At 40.0% G+C, this 13,409-nt stretch overlaps 1 protein-coding gene across 2 annotated transcripts in view; it reads right to left on the reverse strand.

Annotated features, from left to right (window-relative positions):
* LOC135504174 (spermatogenesis-associated serine-rich protein 2-like) overlaps nucleotides 1–13,409 on the reverse strand; it is a 52,522-nt gene that overhangs the window by 21,718 nt on the left and 17,395 nt on the right. Inside the window, exons 1-3 of one of the 2 annotated variants that reach the window (XM_064922515.1) lie at nucleotides 8,995–9,078; nucleotides 3,767–4,104; nucleotides 411–490 (exon numbers count right to left, since the gene is read on the reverse strand). In XM_064922515.1, the coding sequence (XP_064778587.1) occupies nucleotides 411–490; nucleotides 3,767–3,791 (105 nt within the window). In that variant the 5' untranslated portion in view covers nucleotides 3,792–4,104; nucleotides 8,995–9,078. Of the gene's footprint in view, nucleotides 1–410; nucleotides 491–3,766; nucleotides 4,105–8,994; nucleotides 9,079–13,409 lie in introns of those variants that run through there. The other variant, XM_064922516.1, reaches the window with a different exon arrangement.

Genomic DNA, 13,409 nt, shown 5'->3' on the forward strand with positions numbered 1-13,409 from the left:
TCATGGCAAAATATCAAAACATTCCACCCACACTTACACAGAATTGTGATAAAATTAACCATTGCTTTTTATTTTTAGAAACTTCCATAGACTAATTCAAATAGTTCCAAATTATACAACAAATAAAGGGTGTTATTGTCACCATAGTGAATGATGACATTTTTCAGGCGAGGCTATAATCCTAGTTCATACACACCAAGTTTTAGGAAGGCTTTATAATGGAAAACATGCATGTGTATGGTATGCGCCATGTTTATAACTCTCAATATTTTTTAGAATATTTTTGAAATTTACACAACAGATATAAAAAGAGGCCCATCCTAGCAAAACTGGAATTGTATTCAAATCCATTGGAATGTACTCAAACCTAGAGAGAAATCTTTTGGTGTATGATCCTTTTCAGTCCTTACCTTCTCCTTCATTCTCTCAAACGTCCCTCCCTGGGACATAACCATTTTCAAGTTAGTGTCGAACACCATACCAGAAGTATCTGGGGGGAAAGAGAGAAAAGATTGCTTTAAAAAATAAATGTGGATTTGGAATCTCAGTTTTTTGCTGGACCTAGGTCTATTTGCAAAACAAATTGTAAATGCATAAGCACATCATTTGTTCAAACAAAGATCTCCTCATACCTAGTCATTCCTGTACATTCAAAAGGTATGTGTTGAAAGTCAACCATGGCTGAGAACACAGGGATTGTCATAAATCATGTGGAACAGACGACAGGAGGACTTCAACATTTCCTTACTGGGTGAATGAGAAGATGCTTGCTTGATGACCTCAAGTAAAATATCCACTTGTTTTACAACTTTTTTAATAAGTTGCTTGAGGACTAGGCCTAAAGATTTTACATCACTTCTATGGGCTTTATTTAGGATAGGACCAAAAATAACTAACCCTAGAGAAATGAAACTTGTCTTAAGAAATCTTAGCATCTGGACTGGCCCAAAATGATCTGAGATCTGCATTAAATTTGAACCGGTTATAACGGATGTACAGTTCTAGAAACAGACTGAGTCAGCAAAGCAGGGGTTTACGCATCAGACGGATAAGAATACCGCCCTAAACAAAATAAGCTCAATGAGATGAGAAACAGATGGGTTGCTGCAACCCAAAGACATGTGGCATGAGCAAAGAATGCCAGAGGACAGTTTCGCAGTACTCTGCAACAGCCGTAATGGATGGCTTTATTTCAGAAAGTTCATGAAATAGACTAACTTTATCTTAGAAAAGTTTGAACCTTTAAAAGGGTATATACTATCCAATGTGGACTGCATGATTGTCAGTTCAAATTGCTGTCCATCTCTCTCAACTATTGTGTTTGAAAGGATCCATTCTACTGCAATAAGATGTCTTGGAATGTATCCTTTCCAAAAGCGGTTCTGGCCAAAAGCAGCAGTGGCAACGATGTTTGGTTGGCCAAAAGCAGCCGTGGCAACGATGTTTGGTTGGCCAAAAGCAGCCGTGGCAACGATGTTTGGTTGGCCAAAAGCAGCAGTGGCAACGATGTTTGGTCTGAGACAGTCAATGTTTTTTTTGTCTACAGTACAATAGCAGAGCAGGAAAATCTGATGGGACTTCCACCATGCAACCTCCAGATATTAAAATATAAATTTGCCAGGAGTTCCTAGCTTTGAGTAGGGACGTCAAACGTTCAGCCCCTATGGACGCTCTTCTAGAGCACCTGGTTAAATTGTACAGAAAAAAACATCTCTAAATGGTTCAATTTGAAATGTGATTGGGGTATATAAAAAAATGCATTTGCTTTATTTAAAATCAACCCCTGAAACGTATCCAAAATGCTGCAGCCCGCCTGGTGTTCAACCTTCCATGTCACCCAGCTCTTCTGCACACTTCACTGGCTTCCAGTCAAAGCTTGCATCCACTTCAAGACCAAAGTATTTGCCTATGGAGCAGCAAGAGGAACTGAGATGTGTCTTAAAGATGAATGCACTAACTAAGACGCTCTGCAGAACAGTCTCTGCTAAATGACTAAAATGTAAATTAAGATAATTATTTTGCCATATCTAATTACTCTACTTTCCATTGATGTGGACAGTAGGTGTTAATACATTACACAAGCTGATGTTTTGACAACATCAAATTGGGGGGGGATTGGTGATGTTACTACAAAAGTTTATAGTTAACACAATGACAAGATCAATTGCTTAAAGCAGATCAATATCTTGTGTACTATTGATTTTGTCATAATTCATGATGGTCGCTCTATAAAAAGTCGCTGGCCACACACAAATACACGGATTTCAAAGTCTAACCTTCACTTACATAGAAGCCATCTGTAGTCACGTCATATCGTATGGCGGGTCGTGATTCGTTGAAGTTAAGAGAAAAAGTAGTTTGTTCCCTTTTCCGTGATGGCAGCTTCACGAAATCAACATCCCAAAATATAGATAGAATTTATAGAAGGCTTCTATCTAACCAACCATGTATAGGTTATTTCAAGTTTCCGTGTGGCCTTTGAATAGCGTTAGTTTAAACAGCACTACTCCCCAAACGTTTGCCCCTTGTTCTATTGATTTCAGCGTGATAACCATGGAAGTGATTAACAGGAAAAAAGTGTTATGCTATACTTACCGCATTGGAGACCCACTTGAAACAAAATGCAACACTTCAACATGTAGTTAGCAGTCTTCTTTAAAATTGTCCTCTAACCAGTGGTGTACACATTGTTCCCAGATTCCTTGTGTTTTATTTTAGCTGTTTTAACAGGATGTGGAACCTCATCTCCCCCCTCTTGCGTAATTGATTTCAACGGGATAATCGATAGGAGGGATTGAGAAAATAATTGCATTAGTGTTTCTGTTCTGGTGGCCCCAGTATCAAAATGCAACATTCCCAAAAGCACCTGACCATTCTGCAGGTTGCCCTCCAACCAGTGATGTAAAAATATATCCAGTTTCCATGTGGTTGAGTTGTGGTAGTTTCAACAGCGCATAAACATGAGTCCAAAAATGTGCTGTGAATGATTTATTTTGATGATACACTTGATTAAATTGCATGTCAATTTGTTGAGTGCTGCTTATTTAGCCTGATGCCAGCTCTGTGTGCTATCGTATCAACTCCTTGTCATGCCAACTATGATGTGCCAATTAATGTTTGGCATGACAAGGAGTTGACATGACCAAACATATCTAGGGCTAGGCTACTGCTTCTTGCAGGGAGATACAGCAACACAAGTTAGAGCAGCAGATGAAACCTCCACCATTTACAAACATTTATTTAGCAGGACACAATCACAAGGTCAATGGAGGGCCTATAAAAATGTGTCCCGATTGACTTAAGTGTCTTTGAGAATCAGCTTCACACATGTAATGGTGCACAATGCAGAAATCTCTCCACCATTTCATGGTTGCTAAAATTGTAAGTTTGCCTAATTTCAGTTTGTGACAAAACAAGCAAGTATAGTGGAGACCATCATTGTACCATGTAAACCGCTGTGAAATATATTTTCCATAACCAAAAATATTATATTTTCAGCTGGTGTACAAAACTAAGAGACGCAAAGACGAAATTTAACGGAAAGCATAGAAACAGCGAACATAGAACAGATCTAACACTTCTTAGACTTGCTTTCAATGAAAATTAAAAATCTATAACTAAAATGTCTATGTGAATTTGGCCGGCGGTCACCCAAAAAGTTAGAATGCATTTTAATGTTGCATTGTAACACTGGTTATAGCATGTTCAATGCTCGTTTATCTGTTTTTTAAAAACAAATAGCAGAGACGAATGACAGCATACATACCCTTCTGGCTGTTTTTCTTCGCCATGTTGTAACTCCACTAATCCAAAAAGTAAGTAGGTCACAGCTGATAAGTGCCCCAGAGTACAGCTCTTCAAGTCAAAAGCAAATCAATAAAAACTATTTTCCAGATATTAAGTTTGAACGAGTTCCCTAAATGGAGAATTCAGCTCTTCATGTGTAGAAATGTTCCTCCTTGATTTCCCCTCAGACAGGATGCCAACAAAGGCTCACAAATCTGGCAGTGGGAGGGGTTAAAGGAGGCAGGGACAGATCAGGCCTCCACCACTTCGGCTTGGATTCAACTTTTCTTCTCCGTTCTCCCCAAAGTTGATCCAATTCTTAAAAAAGGAGACAGAAATAAGGTTACCGTCTTGGGTTGATGTCATAAGCAGAGAGGATTAGAAAGAGTTGCATGAGATGACCTAAGTGAACAGACAGAAAAAACCTAGTAGTTCATAATTAATATTGCCCAACTTATGTACACAAAATAAAATGGTTGTAACATTTAGTATATTCAGAGAAGAACTATTACATTGGTGCTGTTAAGTCTATAACTAGACTATTCTAGGGAAAATGCCTTGAAATGTAGACGACAATGCATGTGCATTGTCTAGAACTGGAAATAGTCATGCACGTTCACAAAAAACTATTCCTTTGCTTAAAAGTCATAAAACGTGATGAAAAACAGATTTAAATAAATCACTCAGTCTGGGACATCCTTCTAGACACTCTGGACTCAATATTGTACATGGCAGCAGCATATTTTCAGTTTCACTAAAATGCAGTCGAAGAAACCTTTTAATCATGATTTAGTTTAGTTCCTCTGGGTGAAGTTAAACCTGACCTAGACATGCGGCATGTGATGCAGTTTTAAAATAATTTAACTAAACTAATAACTATTAAACTGTTAAACCCTCCAAAACAAATCATATGAAGTTACATGCACTCAATAATACGTTTGTGGATAGCCAGATTAATAATAGTTAAAAACGTTTTCATGCTTTGGAAGATGAACGATTTCTCCAATAATCCTGTCTACATGGACACATCTGAAATCAGGCTACCTGATGGGACTTTAAAAAATGTAGAAAATCACCCATCAAAATAAACGTTCTACCACAGCTACCATGTTATTTTTGCGAAGCCTATTTGATTCCGAGTTGGACATATAAAGCTTGCATGTGAAAACTATTTCTAAGATGCATACTTAGTGAAGTGAGTTCGGGGGAAAAACTATGTGCATTAGAGGAAGGAATGTGCTACCGGTGCAGGCACATTCAAATACACTTCTGGAACGCTGATTAAGGTGTTTATATGTCCTAATAATTAGAAAGATTGCTCAGAAAAACAGGTGTTTAAATCGGCGTATGCTTAATTCGATTTGAACTTTAAGCTGATTTAGATAAGCAGAGTAAGGCGTTTACGTGACTAACATCATACTCGGCCATTTGCCATAATCAATTTAATATTGAATTAGTGTGAATGTAAACGTACTCTGAGATCATGTTGAATTTGTATTAGAGTAGGTAGTTAGGATTTTTCAAAAATCAGACATACAGATAGCTTGTCACAATGAAGATTTAGCAATACATATTGACACAAGCCAATATGCCAAGTTAACTTGCTGACAGACGCCATGTCCATAATCAGTTTGATCATGCCAAGTACTTGAGAACCTTGAACACCACCCTCAGCAAACTGTGGAGTCATTTATGGGCCAGCTGTTTCCTACTTCGGTTTCCATTTGACTCAGCAGTCCTGGAAAGGGAAACTTAAACTATGCAAATCCACACCCTTTTCATTATCCCTTCATGTCACAGTCAGGCACTCATTTCATAGCATGCCACCACACCTTTAAACACGTCGAACCATAAGCACTGTCAACAAGTAAGCCAAGACATGGACACGTTGTGTTTATCAAGAGGGATGGTGCTAGTAGGTTACACACCATGTGTTGATTTAGTCAAAACACGGAATTGGACCAGGCAATACACATTTAATTAATTAGCCTTGATTCTAAAACCTGAAGAATTTTAGACTAGCAAATGTATGAAACTGTAATAAGATGTAAATTTGTCTCAGGCTTCAAAAGGACAAGGGTCATCACACAAGATGTTGGCAACCCACTGTCTTGTGAACAGCATTGTAGTTCAATCAGTGCTGCAGGGTCTTGACTCACAAAACACACAGATAAAGGGCACAATCTGGAAATTTGGGCCTGTGTTGATCAAAGTTGTTAGGACTGCAGACTACAAATTATACCACATGAGACTCAATGACGCCAGGCTGTGTGCTTCCTTATGAATAGACCTAATAAATGTAGAAAATTATTAAGTTTAGAATTTGGGCAGCTTTTTAAGTTTGCTGTGTGTAATCAAAAAGGACACCACACTGTAAGTACATTTACATGAACACTAATAAATCGATATTCAACTAACTATGGCAGAGTATGGTATCAGTCATGTAAACACCTTACTCTGCTTATCTTAATTGGCTTAAGGTAATAATCGAAGTAAGCATACACCGATTAAATCACTTGGTTCTGATCAATCTTTTGAATTTTTAGAACATGTAAACAGCTTAATTGGAGTACCAGTAGCGCAAACCTCCCTCTTATGCAGGAATTAATGATTTTTAGGTATTCATCTTACAGTTTTCACATACAAACCTTCTGTCCGAACTCAGAATCAAAAAGTATTCGCAAAAATAACATGGTCACTATGGCATAAAGTTTATTTTGATTGGCAATTTTCTGCATTTATTAAAAGTCCCATCATCAGTAGCATGATTTCAGAGGTGTCCATGTAAACATGATTATTATTCAAAGTTCTGGGATACTGTAAAGTCCATGGAGAATAAGAGCACCTCCTCCCAGCTGCATCTACGATAATCAAGAATTTCAATAAGCATTTTTCTACAGCTGGCCATGCCTTCCACCTGGCTACCCCGGTAAACAGCTCTGCACCCCACAAAGCAACATGCCCAAGCCTCCCCTTTCTCCTTCACCCAAATCCAGATAGCTGATGTTCTGGAAGCACTGCAAAATGTGGACCCCTTCAAATCAGCTGGTCAAGACAATCCTCTCTTTCTAAAATTCTGACGCAATTGTTGCAACCCCTATTACTAACCTGTTCAACCTCTTTCATATCGTCTGAGATCCCCAGAGATTGGAAAGCTGCCGTGGTCATCCCCCTGTTCAAGGGGGGAGACACTCTAGACCCAAACTGTTACAGGCCTATATCTATCCTACCCCGCCTTACCAAGGTCTTCGAAAGTCAAGTTAAGAAAGAGATCACCGACCATTTCGAATCCCACTCTACCTTCTTCACTATCCAATCTGGTTTCCGAGCTGGTCGTGGCTGCACCTTTCCGAGCTGGTCATGGCTGCACCTCAGCCACGCTCAAGGTCCTAAACGATATCATAACCGCCATCGATAAAAGACAATACTGTGCAGCCGTATTCATGGACCTGGCCAAATCGGAGGGCCTGTTGTCCGGACCTCTGGCAGTCTCTATGGGTGTGCCACAGGGTTCAATTCTCGGGATTACTTTTCTCTGTATACATCAAACCACTATGCAGACAACACCATTCTGTATACTTCTGGCCCTTCTTTGGACACTTAACTAACCTTCAGACGAGCTTCAATGCCATACAACTCTCCTTCCATGGCCTCCAACTGCTCTTAAATGCATGCTCTTCATCCAACTGCTCTTAAATGCATGCTCTTCAACCAATCGCTGCCCGCACCTGCACGCCCGTCCAGCATCACTACTCTGGAATATGTGGAAAACTACAAATACCTAGGTGTCTGGTTAGACTGTAAACTCTCCTTCCAGACTCACATTAAGCATCTCTAATCTAAAATTAAATCTAGAATTAGCTTCCTATTTCGCAAAAAAAGCATCCTTCACTCATGCTGCCAAACATACCCTCGTAAAACTGACCATCCTACCGATCCTTGACTTCAGCGATGTCATTTACAAAATAGCCTCCAATACTCTCCTCAAAAAAATTGGATACAGTCTATCACAGTGCCGTCCGTTTTGTCGCCAAAGCCAAATATACTACCCAGCCCTGCGACCTGTATGCCTCAGTTGTCTGGCCCTCGCTAAACACATAGCCCATCTGTAAATATCCCACCTTATCCTCAGTTTTTTTTTTCGTTTTGTGCTCCTTTGCACCCCAGTAGCTCTACTTGCACATTTATCTTCTGCACATCTGACACTCCAGTGTTTAATTGCTAAATTGTAATTATTTCGTGCTCACTGACCCAACCAACCAAACCACTTTAGAGATTAATAGCATGTAATGAGTAAACCATTTGATTTGTTTTTGAATCCCTTCCCAAACCATTATTACATTCCTTTGTGGGCTTCCACAGCAAGGCACTTAGTTAACACATCTGATATATTAGTCTCTTGCAGACAATACCTCTCAGTAAAGGTAAGGAAACATGTTATTTGGGTAAACTACCCCTTTAAAAACACTTTGCATCCCAATAGTAATACGTTCCTCTGTGCCAGCTTCTGGAAAAGACCATCTGAAACTAACGTGACCTACTTTAGGGAGTAAAAAAGCAAACATTTGACAAATTAGTTAGTCAAGTCCCAAGAGGTAACGTTAGCTAATGTTGCCTAAAAACTCATTTTTACCATCTATGTGACTGCATCTTAGCTACGCCTTTCCTGGCTAGCCTACCGCATTTGCAAGGTCTCATTTTATGCATTGCAAACTAATTAGCTACTGTAACTCACTTAGCTAATTATGTACATTACTGGCCGTTGTGCATTTATTTAGTTAGCCAACGTTAACTAGCTGACCGGGTACCACCTTACCTACGGAATATCGCTAGGTAATGCTATAGATAATTAGGGCTAGAGAACCACCTAACGTTAGTTAGTAGCGAACTAGCTACAATTCTCGCTTTGTTGAAATAACCTTATAAATGTGCAAAATCCTAAATTAACTGTTAGGTAGTTGTTGCGTTACTGGATTAGCTATCTACTGTAAATATTTTCAAAACCACCCGAGACTGCAGTGTAGTCACCGCCTATCACTGCATTCTTCAACTCAGCAGCTTCGTTAGCTCGTTACATTGACAATGCTAGCTCTCCAGTTTGACACACAGCAAGCTAGCTAACTGGGTATGTTTACTAACTTAATAGACACGATTGTCAGCTAGCTATATAAAATGTAATATTGTATTTTGGAGTGATTAAGCTCCTACCTTGGTGTCTTTTTTTGCAACGTTACGAGTCGTCTGTGTTCTCCACTCCCCAATATTTTCCCGGCCTCTCCAATATGGTGTAATTGCAGACCGCTATTTGGGGGCGTTTCTTGACATGGGCGTTAAGATAACATTGTTGCAGGTTAGAAAATGTTTGTTAGGCTTAGCTACAGTTGTCAACAACTGTTGTCCCCCCCAACGGGAAAGAAACGGCCATGGACCAATGGCGAGCATTAATGGGTGTAACTTGACATCAAGAAACGCCGATATCAGAAAAAAAAGCCCCTAATTGTGGTCTGCAATTACACAGTTCACGGACTGCACATCTATTCGGTCGTCACTAGTAACAACAGCCACAGTGTCATAAATCCAGCCTATTTCTATTTATCTTGTTAAAATTGGATTTTTAACCTAACCACACTGCTAACATTTTGCCTAACCATAAAAAGCTATTTTACAAAAATATATCATAAATATATAGCCAATCTTGACTTTGTGGCTGTGATAACTAGTGGAAACCCATCTTCCACATAATCACTCCTGAACAGATTGAAATCGGTCATGCACCTCACACATACCAAAATAACCTTTGAACAAAGTTAATTCAGGCTTGATTTAAAATGTTTTGTAAATAATTGAAATGATCAACACATGTATTCTTGATCATTTCTAGAAGGAGAGGGAAAATACTATCTTTATGTGTCAATAGTCTTGACTATATTATAACTTTTCAGAGTCTTTGATGTTTTGAGCACTGCAAAGACCTGTCCCAGGCAGGGTGTGTTCCAGATTGATTGTCACACACATTGTAGAAGATAATAATCTTATGTCACACTGGTTCCTGAGACGTTACAAGGTACATTCCAGATTTCTGGCACGTAGGCCTGTGCAGATTATAGGATTGTAAATCCCGATGTAGACAGAGAGAGAGCTAGTGATGGCTGCTCAATGAAACAAGTCCTGTAAACTCTAGTTTTATCTAATCATAGCTATTGCCCAGTGATATGGTCAAGTGCTGCAAAGGTCCTAGAAAAGCTGCAGAGTTACACCTTTACCCTTCAATGTAATCAGTCTCTCTCAGTGCAAAGTAGAGGAGAGATTGACTGAATCAATTCTTGTTTTTGTGGCAATATTGTGTTCAAAATTCCAAATTGTTTGTATAAATCAATTTACATATATCTCTGACAGCTAAGCTGACTTGACAGTGTCTCCAGGAAGTACAAGCATTTTGCAATTTTTTGACTTATTCCACATTTTGTTGTGACAGTCTGAATTTTTTTTGTGTAAATTAAATACAGAAATATCTCATTTACATAACTATTCACACTCCTGAGTCAATACTTTGTCGAAGCACCTTTGGCTGTGTTTACTGCTGTGAGTCTTTCTGGGTAAGTCTCTAAAAGCTTTCCACACCTGGATTGTGCAACATTTGCCCATTATTCTTGTCAAAATTCTTCAAGCTCTGTCTATTTGGTTGTTGACCATTGCTAGACAATCATTTTCAGGTCTTGCAATAGATTTACAAGTAGATTTAAATCAAGTCTGTAACTCGGCTACTCAGGAACATTCACTGTCTTCTTAGTAAGCTACTCCAGTATAGATTTGGCCTTCGTTTTTTGTCCTGCTGAAAAGGTGAATTTTCTCGCAGTGTCTGGTGGAAAGCCGACTGAACCAGGTTTTCCTCTAAGATTTTGCCTGTGCTTAGCTCCATTCCATTTTTTATCCTGAAAAACTACCATGACTTAACGATTACAAGGATACCCATAACATGATGCAGCCACCACTATGCTTGGAAATATGAAAAGTGGTACTCAGTAATGTGTTGGATTGGATTTGCCTCAAACATACCACTTTGTATTCTGGAAATAAAGTTTATTGCTTTGCAGTTTTTTTATATTTTTTTATTCTGTACATGCTTCCTTCTCGTCACTTTGTTAATTAGGTTAGTATTGTGGAGTGACTGCAATGTTGTTGAGCCATCCTCAAGTTTCTCCTATCACAGCCATTAAACTCTGTAATTGTTTTAATCACCATTCGCCACATTGTGAAATCCCGTAGCGGTTTCCTTCCACTTTCGCAACTGAGTTAGGAAGGGCACCTGGATCTTTGTAGTGAATGGGTGTATTGATACACCATCCAAAAGTATAATTAATAACTCCACCATGTTCAAAGGGATATTCAATGTCTTCTTATTGAAGTTGAATCTGTGTTTAAAATTCACTGCTCAACTGAGGGACCTTACAGATAATTGTATATGTGGGGTACCGAGATGAGGTAGTCACTCAAAGATCATGTTAAACACAACGTATGTGACTTAAGTACATTTTTACTCCTGAACTTATTTAGCCTTGCCATAACAAAGGGGTTGAATACTTATTGACTCAATACATTTCAGCTTTTCATTTTAGTTGTAAAAAGTTTGAAAAACACATTTCCACTTTGACATGTTGCATTGTGTGTAGGTCAATGGCAAAAAAAAACTAAACTAAAACTAAATTTAATCCATTTTAAATTCAGGCTGTAACAACAAAATGTGGAAAAGGTCAAGAGCTTTCTGAAGGCACTGTACTTACCTCACCAGACATTCCACCAGGGGTCTCTTCACAGTCCCCAAATTCAGAACAAATTCAAGTTAACAAAGTATTATATACACTGCTCAAAAAAATAAAGGGAACACTTAAACAACACAATGTAACTCCAAGTCAATCACACTTCTGTGAAATCAAATTGTCCACTTAGGAAGCAACACTGGATTGACAATACATTTCACATGCTGTTGTGCAAATGGAATAGACAACAGGTGGAAATTATAGGCAATTAGCAAGAAACCCCCAATAAAGGAGTGGTTCTGCAGGTGGTGACCAGACCACTTCTCAGTTCCTATGCTTTCTGGCTGATGTTTTGGTCACTTTTGAATGCTGGCAGTGCTTTCACTCTAGTGGTAGCATGAGACGGAGTCTACAACCCACACAAGTGGCTCAGGTAGTGCAGCTCATCCAGGATGGCACATCAATGCGAGCTGCGGCAAGAAGGTTTGCTGTGTCTGTCAGCATAGTGTCCAGAGCATGGAGGCGCTATCAGGAGACAGGCCAGTACATCAGGAGACGTGGAGGAGGCCGTAGGAGGGCAACAACCCAGCAGCAGGACCGCTCCCTCCGCCTTTGTGCAAGGAGGAGCAGGAGGAGCACTGCCAGAGCCCTGCAAAATGACCTCCAGCAGGCCACAAATGTGCATGTGTTTGCTCAAACGGTCAGAAACAGACTCCATGAGGGTGGTATGAGGGCCCGACGTCCACAGGTGGGGGTTGTGCTTACAGCCCAACACCGTGCAGGACGTTTGGCATTTGCCAGAGAACACCAAGATTGGCAAATTCGTCACTGGCGCCCTGTGCTCTTCACAGATGAAAGCAGGTTCACACTGAGCACGTGACAGAGTCTGGAGATGCCGTGGAGAACGTTCTGCTGCCTGCAACATCCTCCAGCATGACCGGTTTGGCGGTGGGTCAGTCATGGTGTGGGGTGGCATTTCTTTGGGGGAGCAGCACAGCCCTCCATGTGCTCGCCAGAGGTAGCCAGACTGCCATTAGGTACCGAGATTAGATCTTCAGACCCCTTGTGAGACCATATGCTGGTGTGGTTGGCCCTGGGTTCCTCCTAATGCAAGACAATGCTAGACCTCATGTGGCTGCAGTGTAGGCAGTTCCTGCAAGAGGAAGGCATTGATGCTATAGACTGGCCCGCCCGTTCACCAGACCTGAATCCAATTGAGCACATCTGGGACATCATGTCTCGCTCCATCCACCAATGCCACGTTGCACCACAGACTGTCCAGGAGTTGGCGGATGCTTTAGTCCAGGTCTGGGAGGAGATCCCTCAGGAGACCATCCGCCACCTCATCAGGAGCATGCCCAGGCATTGTAGGGAGGTCATACAGGCACGTGGAGGCCACACACACTACTGAGCCTCATTTTGACTTGTTTTAAGGACATTACATCAAAGTTGGATCAGCCTGTAGTGTGGTTTTCCACTTTAATTTTGAGTGTGACTCCAAATCCAGACCTCCATGGATTGATAAATTTGATTTCCATTGATTATTTGTGTGATTTTGTTGTCAGCACATTCAACTATGTAAAGAAAAAAGTATTTAATAAGAATATTTCATTCATTCAGATCCAGGATGTGTTATTTTAGTGTTCCCTTTATTTTTTTGGGTAGTGTATATAGAGCCGTGATTGTATGCAACTCCCTTCCACTTCAAATTACTAAAGCAAATCGCTAAATTTGCTTTAAAAAGCACAAAAAAAGACCTCACAGCACTACGCCTCTCCCCTACCGGATCAAAATAACTCTTACGCAAACATATGTACTGGTGTGCAACTGTCATTAGAACCTTTAATTTTCGTTATATTGTTATTT

The sequence above is a fragment of the Oncorhynchus masou genome, chromosome 18 (assembly GCF_036934945.1).
Source record: "Oncorhynchus masou masou isolate Uvic2021 chromosome 18, UVic_Omas_1.1, whole genome shotgun sequence".
NCBI lineage: Eukaryota > Metazoa > Chordata > Actinopteri > Salmoniformes > Salmonidae > Oncorhynchus > Oncorhynchus masou.